Consider the following 16,814-nt stretch of genomic DNA (forward strand, 5'->3'; position numbering starts at 1 on the left):
TTTAGTGTGTCTGTCCTATCCACTACCCTCCACCATCTTTAGTGTGTCTGTCCTATCCACTACCCTCCACCATCTTTAGTGTGTCTGTCCTATCCACTACCCTCCATCATCTTTAGTGTGTCTGTCCTATCCACTACCCTCCACCATCTTTAGTGTGTCTGTCCTATCCACTACCCTCCATCATCTTTAGTGTGTCTGTCCTATCCACTACCCTCCACCATCTTTAGTGTGTCTGTCCTATCCACTACCCTCCACCATCTTTAGTGTGTCTGTCCTATCCACTACCCTCCACCATCTTTAGTGTGTCTGTCCTATCCACTACCCTCCACCATCTTTAGTGTCTGTCCTATCCACTACACTCCACCATCTTTAGTGTGTCTGTCCTATCCACTACCCTCCACCATCTTTAGTGTGTCTGTCCTATCCACTACCCTCCACCATCTTTAGTGTGTCTGTCCTATCCACTACCCTCCACCATCTTTAGTGTGTCTGTCCTATCCACTACCCTCCACCATCTTTAGTGTGTCTGTCCTATCCACTACCCTCCACCATCTTTAGTGTGTCTGTCCTATCCACTACCCTCCACCATCTTTAGTGTGTCTGTCCTATCCACTACCCTCCACCATCTTTAGTGTGTCTGTCCTATCCACTACCCTCCACCATCTTTAGTGTGTCTGTCCTATCCACTACCCTCCACCATCTTTAGTGTGTCTGTCCTATCCACTACCCTCCACCATCTTTAGTGTGTCTGTCCTATCCACTACCCTCCACCATCTTTAGTGTGTCTGTCCTATCCACTACCCTCCACCATCTTTAGTGTGTCTGTCCTATCCACTACCCTCCACCATCTTTAGTGTGTCTGTCCTAACCACTACCCTCCATCATCTTTAGTGTGTCTGTCCTATCCACTACCCTCCACCATCTTTAGTGTGTCTGTCCTATCCACTACCCTCCATCATCTTTAGTGTGTCTGTCCTATCCACTACCCTCCACCATCTTTAGTGTGTCTGTCCTATCCACTACCCTCCACCATCTTTAGTGTGTCTGTCCTATCCACTACCCTCCATCATCTTTAGTGTGTCTGTCCTATCCACTACACTCCACCATCTTTAGTGTCTGTCCTATCCACTACCCTCCACCATCTTTAGTGTCTGTCCTATCCACTACCCTCCACCATCTTTAATGTGTCTGTCCTATCCACTACCCTCCACCATCTTTAATGTGTCTGTCCTATCCACTACCCTCCACCATCTTTAATGTGTCTGTCCTATCCACTACCCTCCACCATCTTTAATGTGTCTGTCCTATCCACTACCCTCCACCATCTTTAATGTGTCTGTCCTATCCACTACCCTCCACCATCTTTAGTGTCTGTCCTATCCACTACCCTCCACCATCTTTAGTGTCTGTCCTATCCACTACACTCCACCATCTTTAGTGTGTCTGTCGTATCCACTACACCACCATCTTTAGTGTGTCTGTCGTATCCACTACCCTCCACCATCTTTAGTGTGTCTGTCCTATCCACTACACCACCATCTTTAGTGTGTCTGTCGTATCCACTACCCTCCACCATCTTTAGTGTGTCTGTCCTATCCACTACCCTCCATCATCTTTAGTGTCTGTCCTATCCACTACCCTCCACCATCTTTAGTGTGTCTGTCCTATCCACTACCCTCCACCATCTTTAGTGTGTCTGTCCTATCCACTACCCTCCACCATCTTTAGTGTGTCTGTCCTATCCACTACCCTCCATCATCTTTAGTGTGTCTGTCCTATCCACTACACTCCACCATCTTTAGTGTCTGTCCTATCCACTACCCTCCACCATCTTTAGTGTCTGTCCTATCCACTACCCTCCACCATCTTTAATGTGTCTGTCCTATCCACTACCCTCCACCATCTTTAATGTGTCTGTCCTATCCACTACCCTCCACCATCTTTAATGTGTCTGTCCTATCCACTACCCTCCACCATCTTTAGTGTGTCTGTCCTATCCACTACCCTCCACCATCTTTAGTGTCTGTCCTATCCACTACCCTCCACCATCTTTAGTGTCTGTCCTATCCACTACACTCCACCATCTTTAGTGTGTCTGTCGTATCCACTACACCACCATCTTTAGTGTGTCTGTCGTATCCACTACCCTCCACCATCTTTAGTGTGTCTGTCCTATCCACTACCCTCCATCATCTTTAGTGTCTGTCCTATCCACTACCCTCCACCATCTTTAGTGTGTCTGTCCTATCCACTACCCTCCACCATCTTTAGTGTGTCTGTCCTATCCACTACCCTCCACCATCTTTAGTGTGTCTGTCCTATCCACTACCCTCCATCATCTTTAGTGTGTCTGTCCAGTCCACACAAAGCTGGAAGTGGTTATATGATCTGGCAGGTTGAGGAGAAACTGAAGCTTCTCTGTGCGCCTCCTGTTCTCTCCTACTTTTAAAAAAAATCATTAAACATATTTCTCTGTTTCTTTTGTTTTTCATGAAATACAATCATTTGTTTGCATCATTTCTAATTTATTTATATTTTTGGGGGTTGCTTTTTTTCGTACAGGTGATTTGCCCATAGTCTTTTTACGAGTTGTTCACATTCTGATATAGCAAGATTACATTTTAAAATGGGTCAATGTCTATAAGCTCTTGCAGACCAAATTATTATGCAAAAAATAATATCAGACTTTGTTTTTAAAAGTATCTCAGTATTCTCCTTCCTTTTTCTACTCGACTGAATATCATGTAAATTAAAAATCAATATGTTATTGGTCCTGATAGGACCGTTTTAGTGTGGCCCGTGGCTTTGGCAATGCAGAGGAAAGGGGCTCAAACCTTCCCCCTTCTCTTTTCTCCACAGTTTCACTAACTAACAGTAGAGACATTAAGCCCTTTGAGGGAGCTCAAACCTCCCCCCTTCTCTTTTCTCCGCAGTTTCACTAACTAACAGTAGAGACATTAAGCCCTTTGAGGGAGCTCAAACTATCCCTCCACTCCCTCTCTTTTCTCCACAGTTTCACTGACTAACAGTAGAGACATTAAGCCCTTTGAGGGAGCTCAAACTATCCCTCCACTCCCTCTCTTTTCTCCACAGTTTCACTGACTAACAGTAGAGACATTAAGCCCTTTGAGGGAGCTCAAACTATCCCTCCACTCCCTCTCTTTTCTCCACAGTTTCACTAACTAACAGTAGAGACATTAAGCCCTTTGAGGGAGCTCAAACTATCCCTCCACTCCCTCTCTTTTCTCCACAGTTTCACTAACTAACAGTAGAGACATTAAGCCCTTTGAGGGAGCTCAAACTATCCCTCCACTCCCTCTCTTTTCTCCACAGTTTCACTAACTAACAGTAGAGACATTAAGCCCTTTGAGGGAGCTCAAACTATCCCTCCACTCCCTCTCTTTTCTCCACAGTTTCACTAACTAACAGTAGAGACATTAAGCCCTTTGAGGGAGCTCAAACTATCCCTCCACTCCCTCTCTTTTCTCCACAGTTTCACTGACTAACAGTAGAGACATTAAGCCCTTTGAGGGAGCTCAAACCTCCCCCTCTCTTTTCTCCACAGTTTCACTGACTAACAGTAGAGACATTAAGCCCTTTGAGGGAGCTCAAACTATCCCTCCACTCCCTCTCTTTTCTGCACAGTTTCACTAACTAACAGTAGAGACATTAAGCCCTTTGAGGGAGCTCAAACTATCCCTCCACTCCCTCTCTTTTCTCCACAGTTTCACTAACTAACAGTAGAGACATTAAGCCCTTTGAGGGAGCTCAAACCTCCCCCCTTCTCTTTTCTCCACAGTTTCACTAACTAACAGTAGGGACATTAAGCCCTTTGAGGGAGCTCAAACCTCCCCCTCTCTCTTTTCTCCACAGTTTCACTAACTAACAGTAGAGACATTAAGCCCTTTGAGGGAGCTCAAACTATCCCTCCACTCCCTCTCTTTTCTCCACAGTTTCACTGACTAACAGTAGAGACATTAAGCCCTTTGAGGGAGCTCAAACTATCCCTCCACTCCCTCTCCTTTCTTCCTCGTTTTTCTAAAAGTAGAGTATTGTGTGTATTGTTAGATATTATTGCACTGTTGGAGCAAAGAACACAAGCATTTCACTGTAAATAAATACACTAAATAAATAAACAGTAAAACAGTAAATAAATACACTACCGTTAAAAAATTTGGGGTCACTTAGAAATGTCCTTGTTTTTGAAAGATTAGCCTATCACAATATTATACAGTATATGATCAATTGTGAGTGTTAAGAAACTGCTTTTATTTTGTGACTTTTTCTAATCATAGTCGCACACCTCATGTAGCCTAGTCCATAGGACTATATGTTTTAATAAGGTTAGTATCACACCTCATGTAGCCTAGTCCATAGGACTATATGTTTTAATAAGGTTAGTATCACACCTCATGTAGCCTAGCCCATAGCCCTATAAGGTTAGTATCACACCTCATGTAGCCTAGTCCATAGGACTATATGTTTTAATAAGGTTAGTATCACACCTCATGGAGCCTAGCCCATAGGCCTATATGTTTTAATAAGGTTAGTATCACACCTCATGTAGCCTAGTCCATAGTCCTGTAAGGTTAGTATCACACCTCATGTAGCCTAGTCCATAGGACTATATGTTTTAATAAGGTTAGTATCACACCTCATGTAGCCTAGTCCATAGGACTATATGTTTTAATAAGGTTAGTATCACACCTCATGTAGCCTAGTCCATAGGACTATATGTTTTAATAAGGTTAGTATCACACCTCATGTAGCCTAGCCCATAGTCCTATAAGGTTAGTATCACACCTCATGTAGCCTAGTCCATAGGACTATATGTTTTAATAAGGTTAGTATCACACCTCATGGAGCCTAGCCCATAGGCCTATATGTTTTAATAAGGTTAGTATCACACCTCATGTAGCCTAGTCCATAGTCCTGTAAGGTTAGTATCACACCTCATGTAGCCCAGCCCATAGTCCTGTAAGGTTTGTATCACACCTCATGTAGCCTAGCCCATAGTCCTGTAAGGTTAGTATCACACCTCATGTAGCCTAGCCCATAGTCCTGTAAGGTTAGTATCACACCTCATGTAGCCTAGCCCATAGTCCTGTAAGGTTAGTATCACACCTCATGTAGCCTAGCCCATAGTCCTGTAAGGTTAGTATCACACCTCATGTAGCCTAGCCCATAGTCCTGTAAGGTTAGTATCACACCTCATGTAGCCTAGCCCATAGTCCTGTAAGGTTAGTCGCACACCTCATGTAGCCTAGCACATAGTCCTATATGTTTTAATAAGGTTAGTATCACACCTCATGTAGCCTAGTCCATAGCCCTATATGTTTTAATAAGGTTAGTATCACACCTCATGTAGCCTAGTCCATAGTCCTATAAGGTTAGTATCACACCTCATGTAGCCTAGCCCATAGTCCTATAAGGTTAGTATCACACCTCATGTAGCCTAGCCCATAGACCTATATGTTTTGATAAGGTTAGTATCACACCTCATGTAGCCTAGCACATAGTCCTGTAAGGTTAGTATCACACCTCATGTAGCCTAGCCCATAGCCCTATAAGGTTAGTATCACACCTCATGTAGCCTAGCACATAGTCCTGTAAGGTTTGTATCACACCTCATGTAGCCTAGCCCATAGCCCTATAAGGTTAGTATCACACCTCATGTAGCCTAGCACATAGTCCTGTAAGGTTTGTATCACACCTCATGTAGCCTAGCCCATAGTCCTGTAAGGTTAGTATCACACCTCATGTAGCCTAGCCCATAGCCCTATAAGGTTAGTATCACACCTCATGTAGCCTAGCACATAGTCCTGTAAGGTTAGTATCACACCTCATGGAGCCTAGCCCATAGTCCTGTAAGGTTAGTATCACACCTCATGTAGCCTAGCCCATAGTCCTGTAAGGTTAGTATCACACCTCATGTAGCCTAGCCCATAGCCCTATAAGGTTAGTATCACACCTCATGTAGCCTAGCACATAGTCCTGTAAGGTTTGTATCACACCTCATGTAGCCTAGCCCATAGCCCTATAAGGTTAGTATCACACCTCATGTAGCCTAGCCCATAGACCTATATGTTTTGATAAGGTTTGTATCATAACTAAATATCTTCTTAAAATGAAGGGTGTAGAGCCTAACTGGCATACGTAAACAGCACATGAGTTTCAACTTTGGGGAAGAACATTTTCACCATAAAAATGCACCTTTATAATAAAAGCATTACATGCATAATCACATTTGTGTTCACTTTTGATAATGGTGTTTTCCTGCTAATAGAACATTAGCGCTTATAGCCTAGTACCATGTGTGCATTGCTGCGCCTATAATGGGAAGAAATAGCCTAATAGTTTACCAACATTTTAAGCTGAACGTTCTGACCTGTTGTGTCAGCCATATTGCGTAAACAAATGGGGGATGCTAGTGGTTGTATTCATTTGGGATCTATTGCACCCCACAACTTTCCCAGACTATGTTTGGAATATTTACAGTATTTATTGCACAGAATAGAATAGCACTCAGGGAGAAGGTCACAACGCCGATCTCTGGGCCGCAAAAGGCATGTTTTTTTTAGGGTGCATTCCGGCCACAAAGGTGATACTGCGGTGAAATTCGAGGCATTATCAAGTGCTTGTCAAATTGTGAATGAGAGACTATTGAAGTGTGTAAAGCCTGCACAAAAAAAAACAGAGCTCGAGCCTTTCAAGCGACTATTTTTCAAATCCTCTTTAGTCTCATCATGCAGCCTTACAATGTATTAAAAATCCAAACATATAGCCCAACGTTTGTAGAACAACTAAAGTTACATTAATAACTCTAAATTAAGCATATAGGAATACCTACTGTATTTCTTTGTTAAAAGGATTAGCCCCTTGTTTAAAAAATTTAGCCTAAAATGACATTTCCAAATCTAACTGCCTGTAGCTGAAGCAAGGATATGCATATTATTGGTACCATTTGAAAGGAAACACTTTGAAGTTTATGGAGATGGTAAAGGAACGTAGTAGAATAACACAATCGATCTGGTAAAAGATAATATAAAGGAAAAAAACATCCTTTTGTATTTGTTTTGTACCATCATTTTTGAAACGCAAGAGAAAGGCCATCATGTATTATTCCAGCTCAGGTGCAATTTAGATTTTGGCTACCAGATGGCATCAATGTATGTCCAAAGTTGTAGACTGATCCAATGAACCATTGCATTTCTGTTCAAGATTTTGTGTCAAGACTGCCCAAATGTGCCTAATTTGTTTATTCATATCTTTTCATGTTCAAAATTGTGCACTCTCCTCAAACAATAGCATGGTATTCTTTCACTGTAATAGCTATTGTAAATTGGACAGTGCAGTTAGATTAACAAGAATTTAAGCTTTCTGCCAAAATCAGATATGTCTATGTCCTGGGAAATGTTCTTGTTACTTACAACCTCATGCTAATCGCATTAGCCTACATTAGCTCAACTGTCCCGTGGAAGGGACACCGATCCCGAAGAAGTTTTAACCGCCCAACACAGAATAGCCACATGTACACACTCCCTCAAATCGTCTGGAGAAAATATTAGTATTTTTTTCAGCTTTGTTCAGTTGAATTCTTTATACTATAAAATAATGCCATGGAATTCTAAGCAAATCTTGTCTGCTAAATGAACTAGTGTAGCCCACAGCCATCTGGCATAGCCAGATTAGGACCTAACATAAGGACAACTCAGAGCATGCTTTTCTTGTCTTCTGAAATAGACTACATTTTGTTCATATCATGCTTCTTTAGACCTGTCTAAAATAAATAATGGATGTATTGTGAAGGTGTAGGCTATATTACCTGGATTTATTTGACTTTTTAAAATGTAAATGTTCCAATGGTCTGTGTGGAAGCCAGGAGATGCTAAATGTGTTTAGGTTAATAAACTGTCAATTACCGTGAGACTGACAGTTATTTGCTTGACAATCACCGGCTGACGAAATTTCGTGACCGCCACCACCCTATATGTGACCAATAAAATTTGATTTGATGATTTGAGACATTAGCCCCTGACATATCCACAGGGACAAACGGAGAGCAGGAAACAGGGGGAGGAGGCCACAGTAATGGCTTTAGCCCACAGTGGCTCGCTGTGAATGAAAGGAAAGGAAGAAAAAACAAATCCATCTCTCACTCTTATAGCTTGTGACACTTTTAAATGTGGGTTTACTGTGTGCAGGTGTTAACATGTTTTTACATCAATATTACTGTGGTGCAAAAGGGTTTCCCTGCTACTCACTATTATCGCTTTGTGTGTGTGTGTGTGTGTGTGTGTGTGTGTGTGTGTGTGTGTGTGTGTGTGTGTGTGTGTGTGTGTGTGTGTGTGTGTGTGTGTGTGTGTGTGTGTGTGTGTGTGTGTGTGTGTGTGTGTGTGTGTGTGTGTGTGTGTGTGTGTGTGAGTGTGTGAGTGTGTGTGTGCAGATAGTCTGTCACGGTTAATTTATGTATGAGACATGAGAAAAGCAGGAATGTGTTATCCCTTCTTTCTTTTTCTCCTTCTTTGTCTTCTTCCTTTACTCCCCAGGGTCATTCACACACCCCATCAAACCTCCACCCATCGCTTACCAAAAGCCTTTTTGCCTCCAGTCATCTGCTGTAGCAAAGATCTTCAAACCTGTGAAGCAATGCACACACTCTGTGTCTGTCTGTCTCTTTGCCTACTCACTCTTTTTTTTGTCTCTGTCTGTCTGTCCCTCTACGTCCACTCATTTCCTCTCTCTCGCTCTCTCTCTCTCTGTGTGTCTCTGTCTCTCTTTGTCTATCTTTACCTCTCTCGCTGTCAGTCTGTTCCTGTGCCAATCTTCCCTGTGTCAATTGTTGGTTAGTTAACAGGTGCCTCTCATCTCACCCCTCTCTCCCTCTCTCTGTCCTACAGTGACCCATGAGCACCTGAAGGAGCGTGGTCTGTTCAGCCTGCCCCCTCCCCCTCCAGGGGCCAACCCTACACAGTACTACCACCTCATGGCCAGTGGCAGAAGCACCTACGGAGACCTCCTCTTGCAGACCGGGGCGGCCGCGGCAGCAGCAGCCGCAGCAGCACACCTGCCCGACTACATCAGCCCTGTGGACGGTGAGTCACCCTGAAATCACACCCACCAGGGTTGTATTGCAAATGACACCCAATTCTCTAGAACAGGGGTAGGAAACCCTGGTCCTGGAGTGCAACAACCACTGCAGGATTCTTTCCCAACCAGACACCAAACCTGACTATGCCAATCACCTCACCAACCTTAATGAGCTAAATTCTTCACCTGGTCTCACATGTCTAAAGCGACACTAAACGACCAGTGTTTCCTACACGTTATAGTTTCTACTCACCTCACTGCTAGTTGTATCATATATTCCTTTTTTTTTAAACCTTTATTTAACTAGGCAAGTCAGTTAAGAACAAATTCTTATTTACAATGACGGCCTACCCCAGTCAAACCCGGACGACGCTGGGCCAATTGTGCGCCGCCCTATGGGACTCCCGATCACGGCCTGTTGTGAAACAGCCTGGAATCAAACCAGGGTCTGTAGTGATGACTCTAGCACTGAGATGCAGTGCCTTAGACCACTGTGCCACTCAGGAGCATCTTATAAATTGGGTGGTTCGAGCCCTAAATGCTGATTGGCTGAACGCCGTGGTATATCAGACTGTATTCTACGGGTATGACCAAAATTTATTTTTACTGCTCTAATTACATTGGTAACCAGTTTATAATAGCAATAAGGCTCCTCTGGGGTTTGTGATGCTGTTTCCAGTGCATTCGGGAATGTATTCAGACCCCTTGACTTTTTCTACATTTTGTTACGTAACAGCTTTATTCTAAAACAGATTACATTTCTAACTTTATTTTCATAAATCTACACACAATTCCCCATAATGACAAACCAAAACAGGTTTTAGACATTTTTGCAAATGTATTAAAAATATGATAACACATTTACAGAAGTATTCAGACCCTTTACTCAGTACTTTGTTGAAGCACCTTTGGCAGTGATTACAGCGTTGCGTCTTCTTGGATATGACACTACAAGCTTGACACACCTGTATTTGGAGAGTTTCTCCCATTCTTCTCTACAGATCTTCTCAAACTCAACTGTCAGATTGGATGGGGAGCGTCGCTGCACAGCTATTTTCAGGTCTCTCCAAAGATGTTAGACCGGGTTCAAGTCCGGGCTCTGGCTGGGCAACTCACGGACATTCAGAGACTTGTCCCAAAGCCTCTCATGCGTTGTCTTTTCTTGGTCACCTCCCTGACCAACGCCCTTCTCCCTCGATTGCTCAATTTGGCAGGACGGCCGGAACAGTCTTGGTGGTTCCAAACTGTGGGACCTTATATAGACAGGTGTGTGCCTTTCCAAATCATGTCCAATCACTTGAATGTACCACAGGTGGACTCCAATTAAGTTGTAGAAACATCTCAAGGATGATCAATGGAAACAGGATGCACCTGAGCTCAATTATGATTTTTTTGGCTAAGGGCTGTGTCCAGGCACTCCACATTGCGTCAGGCTTAAAAACAGCCCTTAGCTGTGGTATATTGGCCATATACCACACCCCCCGTACCTTATTGCTTAGTTATCCATATACCACACTACTAAATACTAACAGCTTAGTTATCCATATACCACACTACTAAATACTAACAGCCTTGTCGCCCTTTGTGCTGATCTCCAGGTATGTGGATGTGGTGCTGTGCTTTTCATAGATGCCTTTTCTTCTTGTGGTTTTCTGTGTGTAAGACTTCCCCACATCAAAGTGAGAGTCGTGGGGTCTTATATAAACACAGAAAGGCCTGAGGCTGGGGACTCGTAAAACCCCTACTGTTCTCCCAGCACAGGCTTCTTATTCACACAGCCAGTCATATGGTGTTTTAGGTGTGTTACACTGTTATCAGTAACATCCTGTAAATTCACAGCGGTAACCTTAAAAGGGCAACCATGGAGAGAGGGGGGGGGGGGGGGGGGGCAGTGGATGTACTATATTGCAGGCAGCAGCAGATGCCAGAGCTTCTATATCTGTCTCTTCTCTTTCTCAGTCAGTGTTATGGCAGGTATATTGTAAATCTGTGGTTCCTGCTCTGCTCTCTACAGCTAATGGCAAAGACAGAGGCTAGATGCAGGCAGGGGTCATTCAGTGACAGTGTGACAGAAGAGAAGTGGCGAACAACCATCAGACATATGGTGAGGGACCAAAGCCGTGCTGCCAGTCTGTTTCACTCGCCTGTTATTGCATTGTTATAGGACCCAGAACTACAGATGTAGGATCTTAATTTGATCACCCTGTTGCAGGAGAACTTCCTTCAATTTAAAACGTATAGTGTATTTGAGGTTTAAAAAGGCTTCGGAAGTTTGTAATTTTCACTTTGAAATTTTAGACTTGATTTTCCCTTACACAAAAATGTATCAACCCCTACAAAAATGTCTATCAATTCACATAATAATTCACATTTCCTGTTTATTTTCCTGCTGTAGCAAACTGACTCAAATGAATATCCTATATCTGTATGAGCAGAGTGATAGTAAGTAAGGCCTAACATTGCTGCAAGTACCTGGACCAAGACTTTTGGATTCAACTTAAGTTAAATGAACCCAGGAACCTTCCAGTAAGCTGTATGAAAGGGCAATATAGTCCTGAGTGGAAAACTAAACTAAACTGTCCATGAAAGTAAGCCTTTCGATGCCTTTCGACAATCAAAGAAATGCAGTCGCTGCCTGCCAGGCACAGACTCCCGGTGTAGTATCCATATCACTTTCATCCTGTCTCAACCCACCCAAGGAAAATGAGCGAGAGCGAGCCATCTAACAGTGTTTCCACCTCATCTGTCACGCTCCCAGTCCACCCTGCGTGACGCTTACGCATCAATCCTCACACGCACGCGCTAGGAAAACAGGACCGCCGTTGAAATGAACATTAAATTACCCCTAAATCACATAATCAAACATGAAGAGGGAGGGAGGGTGGAGAACGGGCGGCTAGTTTGGGGCATAGATGTTGTTGCCTTCCCCCTCCATTCCTCCATCCACTTCTCTCTCCCGGTGTGACCGCCACTGCTGCTGGCTGCCCACAGTTGTTTGGGGAGGCTGTTTGCTCAGACACCCACAGACACCGACTCACACAACACAGCACTGGGCCTTCTCCTTCTCCCCGCTGGGTTTGATGTGGTCAACGTCCGGGCACTCTCGGACCTGTGGCTCTCTGTTAGTGCGGTTAGCGAGGCTAGCAGCCCCACACACACAGCCTCTGTATTGACCCAGCCAGCCATCTAATGGCTCAGGGGCTCAGCAGACAGCCTGGCGAATAAAGAGACTCATTTAACAGCAGAGAGGGCGATACATATGCATCGAGACCCCAACGTTTGTTTTGGAAGCTTTGCTCTGATAAAATAAAATTTATATGCATATTTCAAAATCAGTTTATGCTCTAATAAACTCATTGGACCTACCACAAGGGCAGAGTCCTCAGTGAACCCAAAGTTAAATTATGGCTGGTTATTTTCCCTCCCAGTTATTCCTATTAGTACTGCAGACATGAGAGAGTGGGCTTAGAGGTTAAAGGTTGAACTATAAAATAGTGATCGTTGTTAATAAAAGAGAGAAATGTGTTTATGTAAAATTCTGCCGTGTCAGTGAGTAGAGTAAAGGTTTAAGACAGTCTGGTATCCTCGTATCTCCATAGGGCTAAATGTATGGATTTACTGTCAATTGTACAGCTTGCCATTAAGCAGATCTATAAACCAGACACTCTCTTTTTCTCAGGAACATGGTTAAATTACACTAAACATGTCACCCTGATGCTGTCCAGTTCAGTCTACCAGAGCTAACTGCTCAGGAAAGACCATGCAACTCCATGCATGGTACTGTATACTGTACGTTGACAATTGTATACTGTGTAAAACAATTGATGAGAACAGTCAATAATCTGAACAATAATTTGTGTGAGCATCCTTTAACATTTTTGGGTCCCTTTGTTAAGGGTGAAGGTGAGTAGCTAAGTAAGTAGTAATGCTTTCTCTGAGAACACATTATGGGCCCTGGTCAAAAGTAGCGCACTATACAGTATTGGGGAGCCATTTGGGACGCAGACAGTAGCTTTCTGCTCCTCTCCTCCACCTACTGTGTGACTGACTGAGACATGGGTGCCATGTAGTCTACATGCAGTCTGCTTTGACAGGCCTACAAAACAAACACCGGCAGATCCAGCCTGCCGTCGGTCAGCCCGGTTAGTGTGGGCCGTGCCGAAACTCTCTTCTTCACTGCCGTGCCAAATGCGTGTCCATGCCAATGTGTGCTCTGACACGTTCATGTGACGGGCGGGCTGACAAAGACCAATTACCCCCTCTAGTAGCAGACACTTCCAGCAGACCAGGCAGAGGCCAGTTGGGCCTTGTTCCCTAAAGCCCCTTGTAAACCTAAAGTAAATCTATTGCACGTGACATGTTATGTTATGAGTGATCTCTGATAGATAAAGGGGAAGAGATGGGCCCCTGGGTGGATGAACATGCAAATAAATACATCTGTCAGTAACTAACCGCAGGCTTCGACGACACAGCCTAATGCAAACACAGCACACAGCGTATCACGTATCAATATTCTGTTACACAGTGTGATAGTGGGCCAAACCAAGGGGGAATATTATGCTGTTACACAGCCTGATGGTGGGCCAAACCAAGGGGGAATATTATGCTGTTACACAGCCTGATGGTGGGCCAAACCAAGGGGGAATATTATGCTGTTACACAGCATGATAGTGGGCCAAACCAGGGGGGGATATTACGCTGTTACACAGCCGGATGGTGGGCCAAACCAGGGGGGGATATTACGCTGTTACACAGCCGGATGGTGGGCCAAACTTGCGGCACTCAGCAGAAAACATACATGTACATCACCAAACTGAGGGGACGAGGATAAGCTTCACTTCTCCTCACTTCTCCTTTATTGCACTGATCTGAAAGAACTGACTAGGTTCTTTAAACATGTTTAAAAGTCCTACAGATTACAGTACATGATGCACAGTCTTGATAATGGGGGGGGGGGGGGGGTCATAGAGAACTAACTGTAGAGGAACCTGCTGGCGGGAAAATAAACTGAAGATCCTACGACAATAGCTGCTGCCAAAGTACATCTCTTCCATCTAGTCAGAGGAAAAATACATCTGGGGATAAGGGAGGGGATATGAGGGAGGGACAGAGAAGGAGGGGGGGTTCTTGTCCCCCTGGTTTGACTACATACACAAACACTTACTGTATGAACACCCAGCAGACATGTGCTCACACACACGTCTGGCTTTAGCACGACACTAGGGGCTCACAGGGGAATCATCGCAGCGAGCCTCCTCTAATAAAATGTGCAGTGATGGTATTAGAGAGATTTACCAGGGAAAATAAACATTCCTCACCACTCGGAGGAGAGCAGAGCGGAGCTGGGGTGGCTGGGCTGGGCTGGGGCTCTTGGCTGCCTGGTACCCAGGCTGGGGTGTAGTTCAGGGAGGCGATTGGGCATCGCGCTGGGCCTCTCCCTCGCCTCGCAGGATCAACGCCTGGGCCTGCATGCTTCACCTCAGTCTAGGGTCACCTGAGAGAGAGAGAGAGAGAGAGAGAGAGAGAGTAGTGGATGTAGTGGAACCACTGTATAGCAACTATACTAGAGAAAGAGAGTCCAGAGAGTAGTTCTGAGCGATTAACCAAAATGTTGGTTATTTTTCGTTTTTTAGAAAACTAATTGACTGATGTCTGTTACATTTTATTGGATTCCATTTTGTTCTGTTTTTTGAGCTGTTGTTTCTCTAGAGATAAATCAGATCATGACCGAACTGTGCAATGTAGTAGGGAGTTGTAGTTTCCAACAGGCCAATGTCCATAGCGCAGCAGCTACTTGTCCAGTCTGTGTTTATTTCACGCCTGCTATGTAAGAGAACGAAGAATGCGCGATCAAGAGGGGATACAGAGCAGTTGCTTCGCAAGGTATTGGTATTCAGCAGACATAAAAGTATGCCTTATTTACTTTTAAGAACTACTAAAATTGGGATTTTTGTCCAACAGCATAGGAAGCAGCTCTATAGCGATGAGATGATGACTTGGAATGAAATAATCAAGTAATCAAGTAACAGAAATGTAATATACACAACAACTGAAATATTTGATTAAAGTAAAGTACTGTGAATAACTGATGGTTATTCACACATGGTCCGTCACACCATCATGGAACTTAAATGTTTTATTCTGTGTTGTAACAGCATTCAACCCACATAATGCATAGTGCATTTAATGTTTAAAAAAATCATTAAAACCAAAATCATGCAAAACAAAATATAATCAGTGAGAGAGACCAGATAGACCAGAGAAAGAGAGAGCAGAGGAAGAGAGACCAGAGAAAGAGAGAGACCAGAGAAAGCGGGACCAGAGAAAGAGAGAGACCAGAGAGAGAGAGACCAGAGAGAGAGACCAGTGAGAGACCAGAGAGAGAGAGAGACCAGTGAGAGACCAGAGAGAGAGAGAGACCAGTGAGAACATAGAGAGAGACCAGAGAGAGAGAGACCAGTGAGAGACAGAGAGAGAGAGAGACCAGTGAGAGACCATAGAGAGAGACCAGAGAGAGAGACCAGTGAGAGACCATAGAGAGAGACCAGAGAGAGAGAGACCAGAGAAAGAGAGAGAGAGAGACCAGAGAGAGAGAGACCAGAGAAAGAGAGAGAGAGAGACCAGAGAGAGAGTCAGAGCCAGAAAGCAGCGGATGTAGTGAATCAACACTCCTAACTAATGACCCAACAAAGCCAGGCCCTCCACAGGTTTCCACTGGCTCTCCTGGTCCCATGCAAACTGTTACACTGAACAAAGGGAGACTACCTTTGTGTGCTGTGCTGTGTGTGGAACCTGTGCCAACTCTTATTCGGGGGGCTTTGGTTTAGGGCTGTACTGGGGTTGGTGGGGAGGGACGGGGGGTAAAGGATAACTACCAATTAGAGTTTTCCGATTTTCCACAAAGCCATTTCAATTAAAACAGCAAGGCAGATGCTTAAAATAATCACTGCCCCCTTTTCGTTTTTTGGTGAATGTGCACTGAAGTGCCTGTAATTATGAGCCCAGATCCCCCAATTATAGCCAATCCTCCCCGTGCTCTGCTCTCCTCTGCTCCCACAGAGAGAGTCCTATACCTAAAGAACAGGACATATCTCTCCTCCAACGCGGCGTATCCCGCCTCATAGAACATCTGGTTTCTCACTCTCCGCTGCCGGAACCTGGCGTATCCCTAAATTAGAGCCCCGCCACCTATAAAACACTCCATCGCCGTGTGAGTGGTGCCTGAGTGACCTCTAGCAGAGCAGACGCAGCAATGACCTTGTACGCTGTGTCTCTAACACGGGGGCCCGGGAGGAGTGTATCCTTGGTGTGCCAGATCCAGGCTAGAGGAGTGAACACTGTTCCCATGCACACACTGTTGACTAACACATTAGCTAGGGACTCTTAATGGGAAAATGAAGTTGTATTGAATTGCATAGGGAGAGACTACAGTTTGTCTAGGGGTGGATACGGAGGGGGATTTGGGGGTTGGAGGTATAAGGTATGAGAGGGTTTGAGATCCTGTCTGAGGGTAGGAGTGTGTGGTGGTGGGTTTGGGTTTGGGGGGTTATGACTACAGTTTGTTCAGGGGTATAGGGGTGGGGTTTGGGGGAGGTTGTAGGTATGAAGCAGTCTTTTGGAAAGGGGTTGAGACCATGTCTGGGTAATGGGGGTTGGAGGGTAAGAGGTATGAGGCAATCTTTTGGGATAGGTGCCAAGGGGGTGAGGCAGGCGCCAGCCTTGCC

At 44.5% G+C, this 16,814-nt stretch overlaps 1 protein-coding gene across 3 annotated transcripts in view; it reads left to right on the plus strand.

Annotated features, from left to right (window-relative positions):
* LOC109871276 (zinc finger protein GLI2) overlaps positions 1–16,814 on the plus strand; it is a 114,349-nt gene that overhangs the window by 67,505 nt on the left and 30,030 nt on the right. For all 3 annotated transcript variants that reach the window (XM_020462097.2, XM_020462098.2, XM_031806090.1), the window contains one exon: positions 8,901–9,095. In XM_020462097.2, coding sequence (XP_020317686.1) covers positions 8,901–9,095 — 195 coding nt within the window. The remainder of the gene's footprint in view (positions 1–8,900; positions 9,096–16,814) is intronic.

The sequence above is a fragment of the Oncorhynchus kisutch genome, linkage group LG26 (assembly GCF_002021735.2).
Source record: "Oncorhynchus kisutch isolate 150728-3 linkage group LG26, Okis_V2, whole genome shotgun sequence".
In the NCBI taxonomy this organism is placed as follows: Eukaryota; Metazoa; Chordata; class Actinopteri; order Salmoniformes; family Salmonidae; genus Oncorhynchus; species Oncorhynchus kisutch.